The sequence below is a fragment of the Chrysochloris asiatica genome, unplaced genomic scaffold (assembly GCF_000296735.1).
Source record: "Chrysochloris asiatica unplaced genomic scaffold, ChrAsi1.0 scaffold00037, whole genome shotgun sequence".
Lineage (NCBI taxonomy): Eukaryota > Metazoa > Chordata > Mammalia > Afrosoricida > Chrysochloridae > Chrysochloris > Chrysochloris asiatica.
Genome location: NW_006408555.1, coordinates 1,569,266 through 1,593,494, shown reverse-complemented (window position 1 = coordinate 1,593,494; position 24,229 = coordinate 1,569,266). Strand labels below are relative to the sequence as shown.

General features: G+C 52.3%; 1 protein-coding gene across 1 annotated transcript in view; it reads left to right on the top strand.

Moving 5' to 3' along the window:
- The window catches only part of BANP (BTG3 associated nuclear protein), a 113,372-nt gene that overhangs the window by 3,140 nt on the left and 86,003 nt on the right, over window positions 1-24,229 (top strand). The window contains exons 2-6 of the mRNA XM_006860275.1: window positions 262-353; window positions 2,220-2,419; window positions 9,127-9,243; window positions 9,488-9,660; window positions 20,246-20,485. Coding sequence (XP_006860337.1) covers window positions 262-353; window positions 2,220-2,419; window positions 9,127-9,243; window positions 9,488-9,660; window positions 20,246-20,485 — 822 coding nt within the window. The remainder of the gene's footprint in view (window positions 1-261; window positions 354-2,219; window positions 2,420-9,126; window positions 9,244-9,487; window positions 9,661-20,245; window positions 20,486-24,229) is intronic.

Below are 24,229 nucleotides of genomic sequence, written 5' to 3'. Positions count from 1 at the left end.
TATCAGACTCGAGGCCTCACGGAGACTTTGGGATAAGCCCTTGCACACCAGGGAAATCGTGGATCCTCTATCCCAGCTCTTCCTGGGATTAAGGAGGGATCGCAACATTTTAAATTCAATCTGTGAAAAGGCCGTGAGTGAAATCGGTCGCGCTGTTTAGAGACGGGACCTGCAGACGTCAGTTCTGGTCAGAAGCTTGCCACGAAGACTGTGTCCACCCTTTCAGCCGAGCACTAACTCGGTCTGTGTCACCCCTTCTAGTTGTCTTGGAGAATCATGTTGTGACAGATGAGGAAGAGCCTGCTTTGAAACGCCAGCGACTGGAGATCAATTGTCAGGACCCCTCCATAAAGGTAAAGATGGGGCTGGGTTTCCGTCGTGGTCGGTGGGGACTGGACATCATGTAGCCCGAGGCTGCTGCCCAGTGAGGCTAATACCTCCCACGAGGCACTCCCTTTGTTTTAGCATTTACAAGACCAACAATGGAAACCTGAGTCCATCTCTCCATTAGCTCAGCGTTCTTGAGTTTACTTGTGTGGTCCCTGTGTCTGCAGAGTCAGAGAGCAGTATCCACACATTGGCGAAACTGAAGAAAGCAGTGAGTGAGAATCCAAGTCACCCTTCATGTGACGGCATGCCTCTAGGGCCCCAACAGCCAGCCTTTTGGTTAGCAGCCACCCGGGGCTCCCCAGTTCACAGAGCATGTCTGTTTAGAAATGCCCAGCTCGTTTTATTAATGCGGAGAAGCAGGCATACCCTAAAACTGGCCCGATTAGGAGAAGGTGGCTGCCCTCTCTGCTGTCATGTTGATTCCAATCATAGCAACTCGGTGTGATGTTTAGATGAGGTGCTAATGTAATCTTATCCCCAAAGTTTAAACTGTGCAGAAGCGTACGGAGTAAACAACTCGCGGCAGCAGTGTCGGCGTCGGCCTGCGGTTTCAGTACTGCCGCAGAGGTCCGAGCACTTGGGCTGTTTAAGGAAAGCTTCTGCCACCCTGTGGAGAGCTCTTTGATGAGCAGATTTGAGGGTTTATGGTTACTACCCCTTGTATGTAAAAAGCTTATTTTAAAAATACTGTTCCTCCATTTGTTTAATTAACATGTAATAGTGATTTTCACCCAAATCCCAGACAGACTCATTTCTCATTCAGAATTAAAATAATGCAGCTTTATTGTGGGTAAAGAAGTCAGGAGCCCAATGTTTGGTGTGTCCAGACTTTAAAAGATGGTGGGGTTTAAAGTAGTTCTGGCTCAAGAAGTCAGTCAGCAGTAAGTGTTCTCCAGATGACTCCTCCCAGGCCGAAGCCTCGAATCAGCCTTTCTGTCCATTAGAGATGGTCCAGCGTCAGCACTGGAACCCAACTCGAGCTCACGGGATGGTTTTCCTCTTTTTAATGCTGCGGCGAGGGCGCCACTGTGGCAGAGGTGGACGTTTGATTTTCGTTACCTCACTGCTGGCTCCCTCTGCCACCTGTGCCACAAGGTAACACACGTGTCCTATGTCCTCAGTGCTGGGAACCCACTCGCTGAGGGCAGCCTGCTCCGCCCCCTGCCCCCGCCTAGGTACCGGTTTTCTGTGATTCATAGACATGAAAGGTGTGCAGGTGCGAACGCAGGCCTTTCTTCCTTTGGTGACTCCCTCAGATAGCTCTGCTTACCCTGCTAGTGGAAGGTGGCAAGGGCGAAGGGTAGGACGGGGCGTGTCCTCAGATGTCACCTGCTGCTGCTAAAGTAGGCGAGAGGGTGCTCCTGGGCCTGGGAGTCCCTGCTGTACTCTAGGATTCGTCCTGGGTTGGCGCATTTCCACCTGCATTCCCATCGACATGTGGCAGTAGGAACAGTAAGGACTTTCCCATCACTTGGCATCATCGGAGCGAATTGATCCAATTGTCAAACCCAAGTATGGTTCAGTGCGGCCACTAGGTGGCAGACTTGCTATTCTAGAAGCTCCCAGACGCTTCATCTACTTTCCAGGAGCTGGGATGTTAGGGTTTGCCTGTTAATGTGTCGGTTTACATATTACATGGATTAAAGCACAGTTGACCATCACAGCTCCCCAGATGGGCAGAGCCATGACTAAGTGGCCAGGTGTGAGGAGAAAGGGCTGCCTGGTTTTGGCGTGTGACTGGGAAGCGGCCTGGACCGCAGGCAGAGATGAGGCACTGCTTGGCCGGTACCAGGTGCCCGCGCTCAAGTGTTTCTTCTCTTCACTTGCAGTCCTTCCTCTACACCATCAACCAGACCATCTGCCTGCGATTGGACAACATTGAAGCCAAGCTACAGGCACTTGAGGCCACGTGTAAGTCGCTTGAGGAGAAGCTGGACCTGGTCACCAACAAGCAGCACAGCCCCATCCAAGTCCCCATGGTGGCTGGCTCCCCACTCGGGGCCACGCAGACCTGCAACAAAGTGCGATGGTAAGGTTGCCCGCCACGCCGCCCGCTGCTCTTGTCTGTGTAACGGGTGAGTGGAGAGCACCGCCTACCCCACCTAGGTCAGCCTGCGGCTCTGCAGAGACCAGTCGTCATGGTGGTCTTTGCCTGAGCCAAGCGGTACCTGTAGTTGAGCTGACAGGAAGCCAGGACCACAGTCAGTCCTGGTCGCCCGGTGTCATGGCACACTGTCCTTTGGGATGCCCGCCGTGTGGGAGCAGCCGGGCCGCCGCTCCATCAGATGTACGGTAGTGTCTTCTCTTTGCTTTTCCTTCTGTGGCCGGGAACTTGCTGTTTTCTCTTCCCAGGCAGTTTTTGTAAATTTCACTTCACTAATGTCAGACTTTTCACACACGTTTCTTTATTGATTTCTTTTAGCCATAAAGATTTTGAGGCAGACATTAGCGAGAGGCGATAGTTTACATACTGACAGAATCATTTGTTTCCTAAGAAGGTTAGTTGTGGCTGGGAAGACGTCTCAGGAAGCACTGACCTGCTACTATGTCAGGAGGGTTGCGTCCAACTTTGGGGACTGGCTCAGGCTGAGGCTTTGGGTGCAGTATCGCCACCCTCCTCTGCCCCCGGTTACAAACAAGTATGGACAATGCTGTATCTGTCAGCTCTGCCTTTCATGGTCCGTGACCAGGGGAGGACCTGGGGACAGAGCTGTGTAATGACAGGTATGGGTGGGCCTTTGGAGCAACGTGATTTTGGGGTCCCTAGTATAGGGAGCTCTGGTAGCGTAGTGGTTACGAATCGGGCTGCGAACCTTAAGGTCAGCGGTTCAAAACTACCAGCTGCTCCGCGGGAGAAAGATGAGGCTTTCTACTCCTGTAAAGATTTACACCCTCGGAAACCCTGTACAGGGTCGCTATGGGTCGGAACCGACTCAACGGCACTTAACAACAACAACAACAAGTATAGGCCTGGACTCCTGGCATGGCATTGTAGGATCAGCACTGGACTGCGAACCCCAAGGTCGGCAGTTCAAACCCACCAGTTGCTCCCTGGGAACCCCGTACAGGGTCGCTATGAGTTGGAACTGACTCAGTGGCACTTACCAACAGGACCCAGGTGTCGGCCTATGGAGGGAGCGTGTGGAGAAGCGTGTTCCTTAGGTCATAGGGACATGTGGCCCTCGTCAAGCTTCAGGGGTGTTTTGAGTGTCAGGATCTAGTTTCCTCATCTCAGGACAGTGAGGATGAGGAGGTGCCGGGGACCTGCCCTGGGCCTTTTAGCCTCCTGGTTCTCGTGGGGCTCTCTGGAGAATGGCACCACCTGCTCGTTCGAGTCCACGCTTCCTGACCGCTGCCCATGCTCCTCCCACAGCAGAATGTCTTGCTTAGCTGGGGACGTGTTTCCAGGCTGTGGGGGCCACCATGTCCATGTCCCGGTTAGGAACCAGGCTGTCCCAGACACACCGATGGGTAGCCTCCTCGTAGGTGTGGCACAGTGGTGGGTGCTCCAAAACCAAGCAATAAAGGCACCCACATGAGCCTGCCCACGCCTCACTGACCTCGCTCTGATTCTGCTCTGGCGTCCTCTGTGTGTAGACAAGGGGGACAGTCAGAGTGCGCTGTCTATCTCCACACTGGCCTTTCATCTCTTCCCAGGAAGGCCCCAGGTCTCAGCATTGCAGAGAGCCCAGCTGTACTTACCCTTTAATGCTAGGTAAATTGGCCTGCACTCAGAATGATATTCAACTAACCATTAACAAGCACTGGACTGCTAACTGCAGGGTCTGCGGTTCAAATCCACCAGTCCTGTACATGGTCGCTGTGAACAGCGTTGGAAATGATTCATGGCACTTAACGACAACGAACTTGTCATCACAGTCGCCTTCCATTGCTGTACACCACCTATCAAATCAGGGAGAAGACATTGAGCCTTGCCCTGCACTCAAGCCGAGCCACAGGAGAACTCTGTGTGCCTGCTCCAGACCCAGCTGACCGACCCGTCTTGTGTGTACCTGGGCACGGCCTGGAGTCCACAGTAGTTAGATTCTCTGGGTTTTAACAAATTAAAAGACTGCATCGGTAGACTAGAGCCACACCATGAAGCTCCTATGGTACGAGGTGATGGCATTGGTGGTGTACTGTCCAGTATGAGCTGGTGGCACTGTTGGTGGTGTCCCGCACGAGGTGGTGGCATTGATGGTGGTGTACTGTCCAGTCAATTCTGACTCATAGTGACCATATATAGAGTTTCCGAGGCTGCACATCCTTACAGGAGCAGATAGGCTTATCTTTCTCCCATGGAGAGGCTGGTAGATTTGAACTGCTGACCTCGTGGTTCAGAGACTTAAGTCGTAATCCACCACGTTGCAAGGGCTCCTTGCTGTTGGTGTGAAGTGCCATCGAGTTGATTCCAACTACGGAGCACTGTCTTGGCTGCTAACAGCCTGGGGCCAGCTCAGCTCTGCTGAGTGCAGCCACCTCCTGATAGGTTCTCCTTGTCCAAATGGTGTCTGTGGAGCGGGGGATCTGATCTCTCCTACGGCAGCTCCCAGCCCAGGTACCTCGGGCCTGTTTGTTTTCATTACCTGAGCAGATGTGTTATCTCGGAAAACAAGTACGTGTCTGATTTCTAACAGCTTCAGCTTTTCATTTCTAAAATGCTCTTTGTTTTTTTTAAAAAAAGCTTTTGTGGGTTTCTGTAGCTTTGAAGGAGGTCTGGTAGCGTAGTGGTAATGACTCGGGCTGTGGATTTCCAGGTCAGCAGTTCGAAACTCCCATCTGTTGGTTGGGAGAACATGAGGCTTTCTGCTTCCATAAAGACTTACATCCTCGGAAACCCTGTGAGTCCGAATAGATTCTGTCACATAATCGCCACAGCTGTGAAACAATTGTAACGAACCAGAGGTTTCCTACTAACACTTGTAACAGTTTTATAAACATAATTCCTTTTAAGTTTTTCTTTCTACTTGATGTCTCAGTAAGACATGTGGATAGGGAAACTGCCTTCTCTTCCTTCAAAGCTGCTATTGACCCTCAGAAAATTGAAGTATTTGATCAAGAAGTGATTTAACTTCCTCCTAGTATGCAGTTTGCAGATTTGTTACTTTATTTCAGAGAAGGTCTTTTTGTCTTTCATGTAGAAGGGCATTTGTAGAAAGGCTCTTTGGTTCTCTGAAGCTCTTATTGCTTTAATTATGAGACAGGTTTCTGCTGAACTTGTCTGGTCTGGAGCGATGGGAGCTGGATGTCTTGTGCATGTCTGAGGTGTTGCTCATACCTTCGGGGGCGGGGGGTTATGTGGGTCCGATGTTCTCACAGAGTGTCTGCTTCTGTCTGGGAGTCAGCCTCGCCGTTAGTCTGTCCGCCTCCCCTGGGTCATGTGCTTGTTGGTCAGCAGCCCTCTCCACAGCTTCTTGGGCAGAAGAAGGAAAAGTGCATGTTCTGACCCACTTGCCCTTCTCCTGCTCTGGGACGTGTTTCTTTTGCAGTTGAGCACAGGATCCTGAGGTCCGGGCACCACCTGCTCCGGAGCCTGGCCCTCCTCTCTGGAGCTGCTGGTTGGTGTGTGATGTGTCAGGTCACACCCATGTCTTTGGTGCCGTTGGCTCTCTTGGGGTTCGATGTGTCATGTCTTCCACTGGTTAGGTATTTGAAGAGGTCTCACTGCTGGTTTGTCTGGAGGCCTCTGATGCAGAGCCCAGGCCTGCTGCTCCTGACCACTGGGCTGCACTCCTTCACCCGAGAGTCAGCCTGTATGCTGAGAAGGGGAACTGACGCCAACCAGCACGCCACCTGTCCTCTGCTGCTGTTGACCTCAGGTCTGCATGCTGGAATCTGGGAAGGAGAGAGTTGTCCATGGCCTGTTGGTGGTGCAGTGATGTGTACGCTCTGCTGAGGGCACTGTGGAAGGCAGTGTGATCTGAGGAGCCACAGCTGTGGGTCTCCTCCTCACCCAGGCCCAGGCCCTGCAGAAAGCCTGGGTTCCCGTGCTCAGGGAGGGCCCTGCAGAGGGCTCCGTGAGATGAAGGCCCCCTCGGAGCCTTCTGGAGGGATCTTTCCCAGGACTCTGCAGTCTCCTCCATTCCCTCTCCCCTCTCTGGCTGGACTGCCACTGACGGATGACCCCAGGCATTCTAGCCGAGACCCTCCAGCGTCAGCTTTGTGGACACTCCTTCCTGAGGCTTGGGGTCCTCATTCAGTGCTAAGGGCATTGTAAAGGCTCAGCCCCTGCGTTTGTCGGGCTGTTGGCAGATCTTGTCACGGCACTGTGTCTAATGGGACCACCTCATGGAGCAGGAAACAGCACAGCAGGGGCAGAAGCTGCTGCCCCCTTTTAGAGAAAGGCTCTGGCACCTGGAATGCTCACTGGTGCCCTCTGGAGGCCAGCCATCAGCTGCCCATGTGCCTCCTGCTTGGTAGGTGTGTGAGCTTTGGTGTCTGAGTTTTGCTGGTCTTCTAGCCCAGAGCACTTCCAGATGCCCTTCCCAGAAAGACTGCCCCATTGTTCAAATATAAAGCTTTGGAAAACTGGAACATTCCTTTGTGTCACTGGGGGTTGGCACCATGAATCCTGTTTGGTGGAAAAGGCATCATTTCTGGCACATGGTTAGATTGACATTTAAAACCCAAGTCCAGTCAACATGGTTCCATTTCAGGATCCCCACGGCCAGGCCACCGGCGGTCCCAGTGCTTCGTTCACATTGTACCTTCAACTTTTCTCGGAAATTCTGTCTCACTCCTTCAGGAAAAAATGTGTCGAGAAGTCAAAGCTGAACATTTTATTTCCAGTGACCAGAAGGCCCAAAGGTTTAAAAACAAAAACCTTTCTGGATTGAATTTTCTTCATAATTATCAGTAGTCCATAACTCTCAAACCGCATAAACCCTTGTAACTGATCCACAGCCAACAGTAAAGCGCACTGGGATTGGCGCTTTCAAGGAAGCGGGTGAGGCCACCTTGCCAGTTTGTTTCTGAGTCCCCCGGACGGGCGTGCCATCTGCTTCCACGGACACAGGGCTTGGCCACGACGCTCCTTCTGGTTCTGGTTGTCATAGTCGTCTGAGCTCAGAGTCTTGGGTCACACGTGGGATGTCTAGGAAAGGAAGGGGTTTGATCAAGACAATGCCCCTCATTGTCTGTATGGTATAAGGCTCAGAAAAGGTCCGTGGGCCATGAGCCTTTCCTCGGTTCTCTTGAAAGTGCAGCTCATGCTCTTGCCCACGCCAGCAGCTCACACCCTCCTTGCCAAGGATTTTGAGCAGACATGCTGTCTCCGGGAAATAGAACATTCTGGAAGTGGAAGACCTGGAAACGGAGAGACTGCTGAGCCCTACCTGTCGCCCTGGCACCCTCGGAGGCTGGCTACTTCATCTTCAAGTCTGAAGATTCCATCAGCGTGGTCAAAGGGAGGCAGGAAGCTACTTGTTTCCCACAGACCCATGATGTTTAAAGGCCTTGTCAGGAGTCCTGGTGTGGCGCTGTAGCATAGGTACTGAACCACAAGGTCAGTTTGAACTGCAGGGTTGGTGGTTCAGTCTCAACCAGCTGCTCCTCGGAAACCGTATACAGGCTGAGGCCCTTAACAACAACAAGTTTCCAGGGTCCTTATTTAGTAGCTCTTGGAACCTGCGAGTCCGAGAGAGTGTGTGCATGTGGGGGTCTCGGGGACACCAGTGGAAAATACCAAAGTATTGTGGTGGCCTGCTTAGTGTCTGTGAGACCCTGGGAGCTGTCAGAGATGCCAGCAGTTCCAGGAACCAAGTTGATGCCCGGCGTGGCAGCGGGTCGTAGGGTTGGAGGCTTACGTTAGGTGCCACCAAGAGCAGGGGAGAGTAGATTTATGCTTGGAACAGTGAAGTGCTCCTTCTCTGTAGAAAAGCACCCTGCCATCTTGAGACTTGCCTTGGGCCTGAAACGTAGCTGGTTTTCTCCCGATCTGGGGTGCTGGTGGTTGGCATTGGCGTGGCATGGGGCTGGATCAGGTTCTACGTGTGCTGGGGACGTGAGATCATCTTTATAACCCACCTGCCTACCCCAGACCCCAGTTTGGTGTCCGGGGTGGACTCTCAGAGCCATGCCCTCTCCATAACTCATGCGTCTCCAGGGCAGTTTTCCCTTCCTGCCACTTTACAGCAACATTTATGGCGCTGAGGGTAAAAAAGGACGGAAAACTGGGCACGGCAGTATGTCTGGGGCTGAAGGTGCATCAGTTCCTATGAATCCATGTGTGTTCCAGTCCCTGAGGGCCTGCCTGGTAGGGCTTGAGGATTCCTGGAGTAGGGTCCAGCTGCTAGGCTGATGGTGGTTCCGAGCACAGACCTTGGACCCCTGGTTGTGCCCCGTCTGTGGTCCTGTGGTCTGGAGGTGGTCTCCACCCTCCACTTGAACCAGCAGCCCCTCCTAGTGTTTGCCCTTCTTTCCAAAGCACTGACATCCGGGAAGGATGGTGACAGACAGTGGATGGGAGAGCCTAAATTTGGTTGTAGGAAGTGGAGGGGATGGAAGGCGTGATAGTCTCGGGCAGACGTGAGACGTAGGACCTGAGACCTTACCTGTGCGCAGTAGCCGCTCATGGTCTCTGCAGTTATGTGGCAGTGTGTAGACATTCCTGGTTTCCCTGTCCCCTGCCACCTCGTCCTGGACCCACGTCCACTGTGTCCACCCTCCATCACTGGGCCCCTGGACGCTGACTGTGTTGAGTGACTATGGTGTTAAGTCTTTTTCTTCGTTCTTTAGTGTTGTCCCTCAGACTACAGTCATACTCAACAATGACCGGCAGAACGCTATTGTAGCCAAGATGGATGACCCCTTGAGCAACAGGGCACCGGATTCCCTGGAAAATATCATCAGCAAGTCAGTAGCCACGATGCCGACCCCACCAGGGGCTGCCCGCATGTTCCTGGGGTGGGGGGGTTGGAGGGACTTGGTGTTTTCACAACTCTGAAGTGTTACATGGTCTCTTCCCACCCTGGACCATATCTGCAGTGAGCGCATACGTAGCCCGGGTGTGCTGCGCTGAGCAGGGGGAGGAGGGGTCAGGTGTGGGTGTGGTCTGGCTACTCTCACTGTACGGGTCGGCCTTCTGTTCCCCTTCCAGCGCAGTGCCTGGCCGTCGGCAAAACACCATTGTGGTGAAGGTACCTGGGCAAGAGGACAACCACGAGGATGGGGAGAGCGGGTCGGAGGCCAGCGATTCCGTGTCCAACTGCGGGCAGTCGGGGGGTCAGAGCATCGGCAGCAACGTCACCCTGATCACCCTGAACTCTGAAGGTGAGCCCCTGAGCTGCTCCTGCCCTTTGTCTCCAAGGTGCAGAGAGATTGTGGATGTTTGCTCTAAAGAGTCACTGAGCCTTGACGACAGTACTGAGCAGCCCCCACCTTGTTGTCCAGAGAGCTCTGCCAACCTTCGGGGCATTCTGTGACGTCTAACTTGTGACTTTGTGCCTCTGACTTTATAGTCTTACTTTCTTCTACTGTGTGGTGAGACCCCACTCAAGTGAGTGCAGCGTCCTTCATCCCTGGAGACCGGTGTTCGCCGGTGTAACCTGGTCTTGGGAGTCCTGGCGTGGCACTGTGGGCTAATGCGCTGGACTGCAAAGTCTTTTGAACCACAAGGTCGGTGGTTCAAGGTCACCAGCCACTCCTTGGAAACCCTATACAGGGGCGCTATGGGTTGGAAATCACTCGACAACACTTCACAACAACAATCTGGTCCTGGATGCTCTCAGCTGAGGGCTGTGGTAACTTTTCTGGTTATAGACCCCTGTCTGGTCAGTTTCTTATCTCTGGGTGGTAAGCATCCATGGGGACCGGGCAAGGTGGGTTGTGTGGGGCTGGAGTGACAATCCCGTCAGCAGTAACTGCAGAGATAGAGAGCAGCTGCTGTGTGTTTTCGAAGTGAAGTTTGAGTAAGTAGCCACGTATGTCCCGTTACTCATTGTGCTGTGGTGACAGGAACACGGGGTGGGGGGTGGGTTTGACGAATAGAAATGCGTTCCCTCGCAGTGTTGGAGGTTACAAGCCCACGTTCAGAGCGCCGGCTCTCAGGGAAGGCCTCTTTTCTGTGTACCCTGGTTCTAGAAGGTTCCCAGTGCAGGAACCCAGGCCCACAGGTTGCCTTCTGCTCCAGCTCTGCGATCCTCTGAGCTCTGCTCCTTTCATCTCTTGTGTCGTTTTCCCATGGATTGCGTCCTTCCTCATTACATGCAGAGGTGAGATTCACAGTGCTCAGTGCAATGACATCAGACCACAAAGTGGAGAAGAATTTCTTAATGTGGAGAGTCCTGACCCAGCCCAGCTGATGCCCTTGGGGTTCACAGTTCAGTCCATGACGTTCATTGGGTCTGATGCTTGTGTGGTTGGAACTTCTCCAGCTAAGGAGCAAAAAACTTCATACTTAGGAGAAGGGGGCCAGGGGTTATCATCAAAACCAAAATGTTAATCTTTCTTTCTTTGTTTCCTGATGTAACATGAGGACTCCTGGTGTGGGGCTGTAGGGTCAGCACTGGACTGCTAACAGCAAGGTTGGCAGTTCAAACCCACCAGCAGTCGTTCCTTGGAAACCCTGTACAGGGTCGTTGTGAGTTGGAACCAAGTCAGCGGCACTTCACAAAAAGCAGCAGCAGTGTAAATGGAAAGAGCCCAGTGATTCTGTAGGATCAGCGCTGAACTGCAAACCACAGAATCAGTGGTTCGAGCCCCCCAGTCACTCCGTGGGAGAAAGATGAGACTTTCTGCCCCTGCAAAGAGATAGAGCCTTGGAAAGCCTGTGCAGGGTTGCGGTGAATTGGGACAGACTCGATAGAACATATCAACAGTAGCTACAGAGTAATATGAGGGAGCTCTGATGGTGCTGTAGGAGAAACACTGGGCCGGTAACCACTAAGTCGGCAGTTCAAATCCACCAGCCGCTCCATGGGAGAAAGATGAGGCTTTCTGCTCCTGTAGAGGTTTATAGCCTCGGAAACCCTAGGCAGGGTTGCTATGAGGCAGAACGGACTCCAAGGCTGTGCGCACAATGTAATGTGATTAATAGGATGTAGGTTTCAGTTGAGGAAGCAACCAACTGACATTTAAAATGAACTTTCAAAAAGGTAATAAACTGTGGATGGAGCTTACTCAGTCCTCCCCAAGAAGAAAGAAGGCTGTTTTCTTTTCATCTGAGTGGTCCAGTCTGGGAAGAGGAGCCGTACGTAGCAGGGAGTTTGAGCCCAAGTCTTGTTGCCACATTTGAAACGAAGCGTTTCTGTCCAAGTTGACTTTGAGATGGGGGCAAATTAGAGAACCTTCATTCTGACTTGGACTCTGTTTGCAGAAGGCGGCTGTTGTGTTTTATCTTTCCATTAGGAGACACCGTGCTATAATCCATCCGTCTCACCGACTCCTGAACAGCCTCAGTGCTGTGGAAGAATCTGTCAGGCGCCCTACTAGTTGCTGGCTGCCAGGTTTGGGGCGATTATGTGTAGACAGATGGAGTCATCAAGTGACTGCTGTATATGTAAGTGTTGGGGAAGCAGCCAATCCAGTCACGCCTCTGGTATCGGATTTGCTATCCACCAGCACTGGCATCTTCTAGAGCATTCCTGGAGATGGATGAGGCGTTGGTGGCTGGGCGAGCTGCTCTCCTGCTCGTGTCCTCCCCTCGCCTGGGAACCCACAGGCTCAGCTGCAGAGAATGCTAAGTGGGCCTCAGACATCGTCAGAGAGCGCCCAGTAATGTCCGATAACGCCAGCAGAGCGGGAGGGCAGAGGGCTGTCTTCACTTGTACACGCTCCCTTCTGTCTCTGGAAGAGCTGAGTCGCAAGCAGACAGTTCACTCTCATCCTCTTTAAAAAGCAGTGAAGTACCTGGAATTTTCGAGGCCCATGAATTTCAAAATTACAGTTTCGGAAAAATACCCAACCATTTGCCTGAGTGGATGTGGCCCTTTAGAGCCAATCGAGAGTCCCTTGGCCTAGGTAGCGTGTCGTCCTGCCCTCGCTTTGCTTGGGCTTTTCCGGCTGCCTTGCCATCAACGCTGTGAAGAGACATCGACCCCGGTCACTCAGCCGGGAGCAGGAAATGGGCGTCCCAGTGCTGGTCTCCAGAGGACTGAGGTTGTTACTATTCAGACCTTGGTGGCGGTGGTACCGTCAAGTAGACTCTGACTCCTAGTGACCCCTGTGCCCCAGGAGAACTGTCCCGCGGGTTTCCTAGGCTGAAACCTTTACAGGATCAGATTGCTCGGTCTTCATCATGGAGTGGCTCGTGGCTTCAAACCGCCAACCTTTGTATCACTGGGACTTGTTGATGACAGCGTGTGTGACGAAGCTGAAGGACAAATGAGGGGAATGAATCGAGGATGGGATCTTGTCAGTTAATTGAGGGATTTGGTCAGATAGTTAGGGTTAAAATGCTGAGAACAGATTCCGTCATTCTTACCAAACTTGAGTAGCCACACCTGCAGACCCTTCTGTGCTTTCACTGGGAGCACTGGACTTGAGGTGGGTGACTGGGGTCAGGCTTATAAACATTGCCGAGCCCTGTGCCCGGTACGGTCGGTAGCTGTGATGTGCCACACGGGCAGGAGAAGCATTTCCTTGTGGGGGATCACCGGCTGCAGGAAGGGAGCATTCTGGAATGTTCTACGGGAGGTGCTGCACTCTCTGGAGTAAGATTAGGGAGCACTACAGTGTACCCACAGCAGTGGACAGTGAATAAGGAAGGTCGTAGAAGAATTGATGCCTTTGAGTTGTGGTGTTGGAGGAGAATTCTGAAAGTACCATGGACTGCCAAAAGAACCAATAGATCTGTTTTGGAAGAAGTGCAGCCAGAGTGCTTCTTGGAGGCCAGGATGGCTAAGCTTCGTCTCTCATACTTTGGACATATTGTCAGGAGGGAACAGTCGCTGGAGAAGAATGTCATGCTGGGTAAGGTGGAGGGTCAGAGAAAAAGAGGAAGACCCCCAACGAGATGGATCAGCCAGGTGGCATCACTGATGGACTCAAGTGTGGCAGCGGTAGTGAGGTTGGCCCAGGATCGGACATTGTTTCGTTCTGCTGTGCATGGGGTCGCTATGAGTCGGTTCTGACTCAGTGGCACCTGACAACAACAACAGTGTACCCATGAAACCCAGCTGACTCAGAGCAAACATCTGTGCGTAGTTTGTTCTTCATAAAGTTGATCTTTCATGCTTTGTTTACGAGTGTGATAACGCATTGGTCACAGCAGGATTGTAGACAGGGATGACCAAAGCAAACCCACTGCTGTGGGGTTGATGTCAACTCATAGCCCCCCTGTAGGACAGCCTCATCTTCCTTCCTCGGAGCAGCTGGTGGCTTCAACTGCTGACCCGGAGATCAGCAGTACGATGCTTAACCCACGGCACCACCATGGCTCCTTAAACACAGGGTTGTTGTTGTTATGTGTCGTGGAGTCAGTTCCGACTCGTAGCGACCCTGTACAGGGTTTCCGAGGCTGTAAATCTTTATGGGAGCAGAAAGCCACATCTTTCTCTCACGCAACAGCTGGTAGTTTCGAACTGCTGACCTTGCGGCCTGCAGCCCAATTTGTAACCACTACACTACCAGAGGGTAGGGACCCAAATTAAGTCAAAATAATATAGAGAAACCAGTCCAAGACAATGCAAGTGGGTTCCTGAGCATGCTGCTGACGTAGGGTGTGGGGTCTGCCCTGCGTCAGGTGGAGTGGGGGAAAGGCTGCTCTGGGACCCCAGCTTCGGGCCACGCCAGGGTTTCCCACACTTTACAGTGGCTTGGGGAGAGTTCACGGAGCATGTCAACATCCCAGTCAGTCACTCACACACGTTTGTTCCTTTAGTCGGCTGCAGTCCTTCAGTGTAACAGCTTGTCCCACTTCTTCCCTGGGTGCCCGTTCCAGTCGTCCTGTCTTGCCTCCCCAGCACCGTGTTTTGGGAATGGGGCTGCCCTTCTGGTCTCGCTCGCTTCATTGTTCTGAGGTGCATGTCCCTTGTGTGTCATTGTTTTCATCAGAGGTCTGTCTGTTGTTTCTTTGCGGGGTGTTCACTCCCAGGTTTCAAGGGTATCTAATGGCCTTAGTGGGGTTCCACCAGTCTGTCAGACTAGTGAGCTGGGCCTTTTGTATAATTTTGAGTTGTGTATTTTTCTTTCACGTTGTCCTGGACCTTCTGCTGAGATCCCTTTCAGAGCGGTCAGCCAATAGGGATAGCTGGGCACAGCCGGGGACTTCTGGTCTCTAGTGTGAAGGCTGGGGATGTCATTTTGACATATCATATTTATCTTCCGCATGGGCAGCTTGGAACATCATATCTGGGCTCAGCAGCTCACCCTCCTTTATACCAAAGACTGATAGGTGTTTGGAAACTCTCTTTAATCACACGAGTGCTAAGTCAGAAAAGAGCAGCGCCGTCTCTACTCGGGGCAGGCCCGGGACCCCTGGAGCCCACGCTGTCCGTGTGACAATCCACTGCACTGGACTCAGTGGTGATGCTGCAGGCCAAGACCACGCTGCCCTTGGAGAGGACTCTGCGGGAGTGAGGTGTGGCTGGCGGCTCTCCTGCTGTCCCCCTCTGTGTGACTTGTGTTCAGTCCAACTGTGTGATCAGTTCAGATCTGGTGTGTGGCCCATAGTCTGCTGAGCATCCGGGTTTTCTCAGAGGAGCCTCAAGTTGCTGTAATGTGGAGCACATGGCAGTTGCTGGGTGAACATTTTCTCGTCTCATGGGCAATAGTTGGCACAGTGATCACAGCGCGTGGTGGTCAGTGGATGGGACCAGTCAGTTTTGCTGGTCTGCTGGGTCTAACATGAGCCATCTCTGAAACACACAGAGTACCTTACACTGCAGGAGAGAAGATTGAGGAGGGAGCATGTCCGCTGGGCCCAAGAATCCCTGCTCTGTACTGAAGCCCATGATCCCAGAGGCAGTGACAGTGGAGGCAGCAGAACCAAGGTCTCCTGGATGGGAGCAGTGGGCTAAGAGCTTATGGGATGGGAACTAAGCTTGCTGGCCCTCCGAGCTAGAGCTGAGCACCCCCAGGCTGAGGCTTACTTACAAACTGGAGCACCTGTGGAACTTGGTGACATCACCTGAGCAGAAAGGCTGAGGGGCTGCGTGGCTGGAGGCTACGGACCAGGGCTGACAGATACATTTCTGACCCTGCTTTGTAACCTGTAGACTTGAGAATCCTTTGTGAGTTCCATGTGGTGGCTGCCATGAATCAGCCCTGCAGCAGTGCCGTGGGAATTGATAGAGAAGGCTGGAGGGTGGAGGTGTGTCTGACCTCTGCTCTGTGGAAATCAACCTTGGGCTGAAGTTGAGTTTGACTGTCCTCCTTTTGGAGGTTCTGAGGAGGTCTGCTGCCCCTCCATGCCATTGTTACTGGACCTCAGAGCTCATCTTTACGTTCGGAGCTGTTTCTGTAGTGAAGAAAGTTCAAGTTACTGCTGGATGTTTTTTTGTCGTAAAGAGGTGTTTCAGATATGCCGTTTAACTTTGCTGAACATATCACTGATTGGGGTAGAAAGCAAGTTTATTTTTCTTATAGCCTGATTTGTAGTTTTAAAATAAAACTACTAAAATCTTTCCATTGTTTCCCATGCCAAAATTGGACCAAGCCATTTTAATAAAAATAACCATACCCTTTCTGAATTGTCAAAAAACGAGTTTCTCAAATATTTACATGGGCTGGTGCTCCGTGTTATTTTCCATCGTCAGAGTATGGTCTCGTTGTGGGGCCCAGTCCATGCTGGGTTCCCCTCGTGGACAAGGAGGATGACAGATGAAGGCCCAGTGGGCTCGGGGTCACAGCCGAGTCAGCAGCAAGCCCCACAGTGCCTTGGTGACCCTCTCTGCTGACCAGGGAGCTTGGAGGAGCTGTCCTGCCCCAGCGAGTTCCTGGGTATCAGCAGTGAGACCCTGTCCTCTACTTCCACTGGGGTGCTGTACCTGGACTCCATTGTGCACATGGTCCAAGGGCTGCCCACGGGTGACCCCACCCTCACCGGAGCGCCAGGAGGCAAAGCAGGGAGTGGCGCAGGTCTGTGGAACGTCTGGTCAGTTCCTTCTCACAGATGCTGTCTGATTGAGGGAGAGAATCGCTTAAATCACTAATGATTCCCTGTGGTCTGATTGCACGTCCCAGACTGGAATTTCGATCCTCTTTCCTTTTACCATGATTGGCAGTTCTGCTGTGCCTACTGAAAGTTTCATGTCCCTGTATGAGGAAGCGTGTGTGCCAGGTGATTTTTACTTTAGACAGAGAGGGAGCCTTTTGGGGTGAAGTTGATCACTCTCAGCTCCTTCTCACCTGCCCTGAGCTCCTGATCATGTTCTTGGTCTCTGTGTGTTTGACTGACGGAAGGTGTGTCTCTTCTCACATGAGCAGAGGAGAGGTGTGGATCTCGTGTGTTGATTCTGGCGTCTACTTGCTCGGAGGGGCCCTCGTTGGGCTGAGACCTGGCTGAGCTGTGTGTGCTGCTCTCTGCTCAGGCTGTCCCATGCTTGGACGCCCACCATCACTGCAGGGGTTGGTGCGCACAGCCCCAGACATAGAGCGTGTGTGATGAACATTAGCCTGTCTGATTTCTGAGAAAGGCCAGACCAGACTTCAGTCAGGTCCTGCTTGTGAGGACCTCTAGCTGGACTACTTCCAAGTTGGCTAGAAAACGTAGTTTCCTAAGAGTTTCATTGACTAAGATGCTCACAACTTCCTCTGCTGGCTATGAAGTGTGTGGGGTGCCCGTGCCGCTCCCACGTGCCTCTTGGTGTTTGCAGTTGTCTTCCGAGTCACTAGCAGCCCCTTGAGCATTGCGGGAGGGTAGCTGGGAGGCGTGTGCGTTCAATTGTTCCAAAGCCATGGTGACGCTGGTGGCTGCCTCTACAGGGTACAGCCTGCACACTGGCTCTAATCAGATCCTCACAGACATGGGGATGCTTTGGAAAGGAGTCACATCAGCTGGTGCCTTCTGTGATGGGGTGGGTGGGTGTCTGAGTAGCCCAGGGGAAACGCCTGGGGTCTCGTGGCCTCCTCCCGTGAGTTTGTGGTGAAACTGAAGTTGAGTGAGTGAGAGAGGTTGTTTTTCTACTTGGTGGAGGTGCAACACCTCTTGAGGAAGATGTTAGTGACTCGGATGAAGCAAGCAAACAAAACTGGTTACTGACACAGTCCTGTGTGTGACCGGCTGCAGCTGCTCCACAGAGCTTTCTTTATGGCATTAGATTGCCAGGAATTTATTCCACGTCGCTTCAGGGAGGATGTGAGCCACCAACCTTCAGGTACCGTACATCGAGGACTGCTGTGATGTGCAGAGAAAGGGGCTTCGCAGCATAGTGGCCTGTCCTCAGAGCTGCCCTGTGTGTCTGCTGGACCAGGGTCCTGTTCACCCTCCTGGATGTAAGCGTTCCCTCGGGGTTGGAATCAGCTCTGCAGCAGTGGGCCTGGTGTTAAAGCACAACAAAAGGAGCTTGGCTAGTCACCAGAAGGCCGCGGGTTCAAACCCCCCAGTTGCTCCGCTGAAGAACAGTCTGAGTCTGAGAACATTCCAGCCATGGGGGGCTCGATCGTGGGGCAGGTCTGCTGAGTCCTTCTGGCTCCAGCTTGTTGGTTTTTCTTTAAGAAGTTGCAGATGATCATCGCCATCTGATGTTAGACTTCTGAGCTCTCGGTGTCCCTTCCCTGAGTGGTACAGACGTGGTCACCGTGCGTTCATGCTACTCTTATCCCATCCCGGGCATGGTGTCTCAGCGCTCGACCTCCGTGCTGTGTCTGTCTGTCTGTACAGATTCATCCGCACAGGGAGGACTTGGCTGAGCAGAAGCCGGAGCCCCTCACTTCCTAGAGGAATGAGGTTGACTTTGCTAGCCCCCCGACTCCCAGCTGTCGTGTGTACCCTCCCAGTTGTGTTCAGAACGTCCTGGGCCCAGGGACGGCTGTCCACTCCCGCCGCACTGTCCTGCACTCTGGCCCTCCTGTTTGAGCCCAGATGGGCCGTGTTTGCAGTTGGTTAGCTCCCATCAGGCCGTGAGCATCTTCTAAGTAGCCTCCTGAGCACCCTCAGCTGCCATTTCCATGTCTGCTCAGCTCTACCTACCCTGGCTCCTTCATCCCCAGGATGCCCCACTTCTTGCTGACGCCCCTGCGCTGCTCCCCTTCTGAAATGCTGTCCGGGGCCTTCCCATAGCCACTCTTCTTGCTTGGGCCTGTAGGTTCCATCTTCAGCTGCGCATCCATCAGTCTGGGCCTCAGGACCTCCCCTTGGCAACTGGCGTGCGTCTGTGCCCGTAGCCAGCTGCTGTTGGCAAGGCCAAGCACTGACTGCCTCCGCTGACCTGCCTCTTTACAGGAAGTGGGACTGGGACGAGTGGGAGCCGTGGTCTGTGTGGGTGCCTGCTTCAGCCTGGGTGAGAGGAGATTGTGTGGAGTCCCCACTGAGACTTGTGACTGCACGTGGCCTTGTCCTGGGCCCTGGGTCCTCACCCACATAGACTCATGCTACTGTTAGAACAGCCCCAGAGGTTGTCATGTAGGGAAGAGTCTGCACAGAAGCCATGTGCCTGGCCCCAGCGTGTGTCTCCATGGCACCGCATGGTCCCATCGTTGGGAAGGAGACTCCACTGCAGCTGTCGGGGGATGCTCTGTCTCCTGTCCACCACTCTACCCATCTCCCCATTGGCACAGGGGAAGTCTGGCTACTCTTTCTGCATCCAGCAGACACATCGCCGTGACCAATGGCCATGCTAGAGGCAAAGGACAGGGTGGTGGTGCCTGGCACCTGGCCTTCTTGTGTTAGACTGCCCAGAGGAAGGCCCGGTCGGCCATCGGGGTCATCTGATCTGCAGTATGCAGGGTTGGGGCTGGGCTTGTCTGCAAGGCAGGTTGGTGTCTGTCACGAGGTCAAACTGGGACCTCAGTTAGACGGGAGCCAGTGAAGGGGCGGGGCACACATAGGAAAGTCGATCACGTGTGTGCCAGTCATGGGGCCATGCACTGGTTTCCTGTCGTGTTCTAGAACACACACACACAGGGTCGGCCCTGGCACTGTGTGTCCGTGAAGCCAGCAGCTCAGGGGATGCCAAGCCCTGCCCCTCCCACGAACTCACGTCCAGATGCAGCCTCTCCTTGCCAGCGACTCTGGGGTGACCACCATGAGGGAGGGTGCTGGCCGAGCACTGAGCAGTGGGACAAGAGGTGTCCACTCTGACCTTCCAATGTCTCTCACAGCTGAGAGGTGGAAGAAAGGTGTGGGGAGGAGGAAGTTTATAAAGGAGAAGGGTGGGGAAGTATCAGCAGGGCTATAAGGAGGCCTGGTGATGCAGTGGATTAAGCACTTGGCTACTAACCAAAGGTGGGTGGTTCAAACCCACCAGCTGCTCTGAGGGGAACGATGAGGTGGTCTACCTCGAAAGGGCAGTTCCACTCTGTCCTACAGGGTGGCTGTGGGTTGGCGTGGACTTGACGGCAGCGGATGGTCTCGGGGCTGAGCTGTCTGTGGAGACAACTGCATGTCAGGACGCGTGGAGCTGGCCTGTGGCCGTCCCTCCGAGCAGCCACACGGGGACAGAGCTGGGAGTGAGTCGAGCATTTCCGACGTTGGTGGTCGCCTCTGGCAGACCTTATGCAGGACAGTGTGTGGGCAGGAGCCCCCCCTGGGTGTAAGAACCAGGTTCAAGGCTCTGCAGCCTGTTGTCTTGAATAGAGTTCATCCTGCTGAACGGGTGAAGACCCCACGGCTGCCGTTTGGGGAGTCATGGCATCTCTCTGGTGTCAGGCTGTGGGAGCTGGTGGATGGGGGGCCCATGGTACGTCTTCCTCTGACGTGTGAGTGTGCTCGGTACGTGCCCCTGACCCTGCTTCTGAGGGTGCTCATATCTTTCAGAGGATTACCCTAATGGGACCTGGCTGGGTGACGAGAACAACCCCGAGATGCGGGTGCGCTGCGCCATCATCCCCTCGGACATGCTCCACATCAGCACCAACTGCCGCACTGCCGAGAAGATGGCACTCACGCTGCTGGACTACCTCTTCCACCGGGAGGTGCAGGCTGTCTCCAACCTCTCGGGCCAGGGCAAGCATGGGAAGAAACAGCTCGACCCCCTCACCATCTACGGTATCCGGTGTAAGTGAGGGACAGCCAGGCTGCGGAGGGAGGGGGCAGCCCACTGGGTAGAGCTCACTCATCCTGGGCCTTCTTTCCAGGGAGCAAGCAGGGTGAGAGCTGGGCCCTTCTGCCCACCCGAGGTTTCTCCCGAGCGTGCGCAGTGGTTCGTGGGACGCCTCTCTTTTCTTGGTTCATGGACCTAAGGCACTGATGCCCCTCCTCGGAGAATGACTTTGCTCGACCTTGTGTCCTCTCCGTGGTAGCGTCCCAGAGGCCAGTGTGCACAGACACTCCTCTGTCCCTCACTGCTGACCTGCGCCCACAGGTGTGCACACGCGGCTGTCCAATCAGGACTAGTAACTGGAGCTACGTTTCTGCTCGTCTGTCTTCAGTTTTCTTCTCCCTTGAATTTCAGGTTGCAGTCACAGTGGTACTGACCTCTACTCCTGGTGCCGAGCTCTGTCCATGTTAACCTGGTCAGGTTCTCTGGGGAGCCCCTCACCACTTCTCTGTGAGGCTGCTCACTGGAGAGCCAGACCACCTCATCACTGGAGAGTGGGCTTCTGGGAAGGGGACGGCTGGGAACAATCACAGGGAAGACTGCTTTTGGTTGTGAGGGGCTGCCAGGCAGCTTGCCAGGACAGTGGTCAGGAGTGGTAGCTGGGCACCATCAAATTCTCCTGGTCTTGGGACCAGTAAAACCCTGGTTTGTGTAGACTGTTTGACTTGCACAGATTTCTGATTTTTGCTCCATTTTTCGTGTCGGTACCTATGTGTATCTTGTGATGCTAACAAGTGTTCTAACCTTTGTACCCTTTCACTAATCCCTAGAGGAATTTGGAAGGTTTTTTTCTGGAATGTGAAGGAATAGGAATGGAAGGACGGTTTCTAGAATGTTCCCCTCTTTTTATTGAAAACCAGATGCAACAAGAGACAGATGCTGGATGTGGTTGAGTGTCTGTGACGACAGCTGCTTCTCACCTTCCCCTTCAGCTGTAGTCAGTCACGAGCCAGGAATTCTTTTCTCGTTTTGCTTTCTTTAAAGCTTTTATTATGAATTAAGTGATAGTTTACATTGTAAACAATCAGTTTTGCACTGAACCGATTGTATTTTGGGTACAGAAGGATTGCAGTCCCCTCCAGGCACCATCTGTTAACAGGACTTGCCTCTGTTCTCGCTCTCTTTTTTTCTTGATGTACACAAAAATACACAGGAATATATAATCATTTAAATAACCCAAGGGCACATTCTGTAAGCCTGCCTCCTGGCCACCAGCACACAGCCTTTCTCTTTGCATGAGCCTAGAGTCCTCAGCTGCTCTCTCTCTCTCCACGCTATCACCTCTGCTTCTGTCTCTGGTGTTGCTGCTTCTCTGGTTAGGATCCCATGTTCCATTCATGCTCTTCCTTCCCTCTTGATGACCCTAGGGCCCTCTGTTCCTGGAACGTAAGATAAACTACTCCCCCCGTTTTTGTTACACATCTTCTTCCTTTACAGTTGTGACAGTCGCAGTTAGTCATGATGACAATTACTCACTATGGAATAAAAAACTCTATCCCCATTTTCTTTCACCATACCCATCTAGACAATATGAAAACTACTCAGTGTGGATTCTACCTTACCCGGCACACTCTGAAACTAAACTATCTCCTGAAAACTTGTAAGCCTGCTACTTCATGCCTTTATAGCCTCCCTGTTTAGCTAGCCAATGTCATAAGTTGCCCGTCCTTGTCAGCCCTGTGTACTGAGGGGATAGGCTTGGTCCCTGATGTGAAGACGCCTTCCCTCTCAGTTGGTATTTTGAGCTACTACACCCATAAGTAAAGGTCAAGTTCATCAAATTGTAACAATTTACACTTGCTTCCTGTGTCAAATTTCTTTATCTTCTAGTCGAGATCTGATCCTCAAGCCATCCAAGCTATATCAAATGGGTATTATATACAAGTTAGGGTGTTCTTGCGTGCCTCCCCCCACTTCAGATCAGATGGATGCTTCACTTTTAAGCTCTGGTTCCCCATGGCTAGGTCAGCTTCCATGCGCTCAGGAGTTCCCAAGTCTCCCCAAACTTTGGACCAACTAGACCCTTCCTCTTCTCTCTCTCATCTCCAGGTTAATAGGAGTCTGTGGAATATGATCAAACTCAACCCAGGTCTTCATTACTGCCTTTCCCCCCACTTCCATTCACAAGTGGACCACACCAGTGAGCTTACAAGTCTGCTCATGTGTTCCCTTTGAGTTTCTGTCTTGGAAGGGGCTTTGTCCTGAAGGGACTGATTGCTTGCCTTGATGGCTCCCAGGCAAACAGCTTGCTTACAAACAGTCTGCTTTTCTTTTTCTTTCCTGATGATCTTTCTTTGAAGAGGTATCTTCTGTTGCTCTAGCTGTTCCAGGCTGGTCTGCTTTTCCTTTCTAGTGGGAATGTCCCACCTCAGAAGGTTCTGGGTGGGGCTCAGGATTCTACCTAAGGCCCATTTCCCTGAGCAAGTTCTGGAAGCCCTTTTAGGTATTCCACCAGGAGTCCTTGAGGCCATTTATGTCCAGCACCTGAAGCCTGGTGTGTTGCAGTCAGTAAACCGTTACGGTACTGGAACCACTCAGGGCATCGTTGCGTGATTAAAACTCAGCAAGTAAAGAATTTCCTTTGATGTATGAAGATAAAAAAGCGCTTCTAACTACCGTAGATTACTGTTCCCTCTCATCCTATGAATTTGAGCCCTCCTTACCCCAGCTTCTTTTCCTCTGGATGAAAGAACTTTTGCTTGCCAGAATGTTCAGAGTCTGAGATGTCATAAGCATGTGCTCCTAGAGGCAGTCCAGTAATGTCTTTCCAAAACAAAGGAAACTTTTGATGCTGAATGTAGGCCTTTGTTTGGATTATTGGCAGTATTTTGGGCTCTATAAAGAGAGCAGATTGGAAGGGTTGGGACAGTAATCTGACCCGCAGGGGTTAGCCCAAACCCTACTGTTTGTAGTCAAAATAGGATGTTTCTTCTTTTTTTTTTATCCACTCTTTTTTATTTTTTATTTTAAAAAACTTTTATCGTGAACTGAGTGCTAGTTGACATGGGAGAACATTGGCTTTAAGCCATTGTTTCATTGTAGTGATTACAGTCTCCTCCACGCATCTTCATTCAACAGTATTTCATTCCCGACTTTGTTGTGTTTTTTTGTTTTTTTTGGGGGGGGGGGGCAGTGTGCACAGAAACATTCAGGAATATATAATAATTTAACCACCAAAGGGCACATTCTGCAAGCTTGCCTCCTGGCCGCCAGCACCCAGTCCCTCTCTTCCCATGAACCCAGAGTCCTCAGCTGCTCCCTACTCCATGTGCTCATCTCTGCCTCCATCTCTGGTGTCTCAGCTTCTCTGGATAGGGTCCTGCACTCCACGTGTGCCATTCTCTCTTGGTGGTCTTAGGGTCCTCTGTTTCTGGACTGTAAAATTAACTACTACTCCGTTTTTGTTATAAAACTTCTATCTTTGCAGTTGTGACAGTTGCAATTAATCATGATAATAATTTCTCAGTATTTTTTTTTCTACTTTCACTTTTATTTGCACTTTATTTATTTATTTTAATGTTTTATTGTGAATTATGTGATAGTTTACATGGGAGAACATTAGTTTTACATTCATCCTATCATATATCATTTCACTGCCATGGTTACAATCCCCTCCATGCATCATCAAACAACCAAAGGGTATACCCTGCAAGCCTGCTCTTCAGTCGTCAGCACACAGCCCCTCTCCCTCTCTGTGTCTA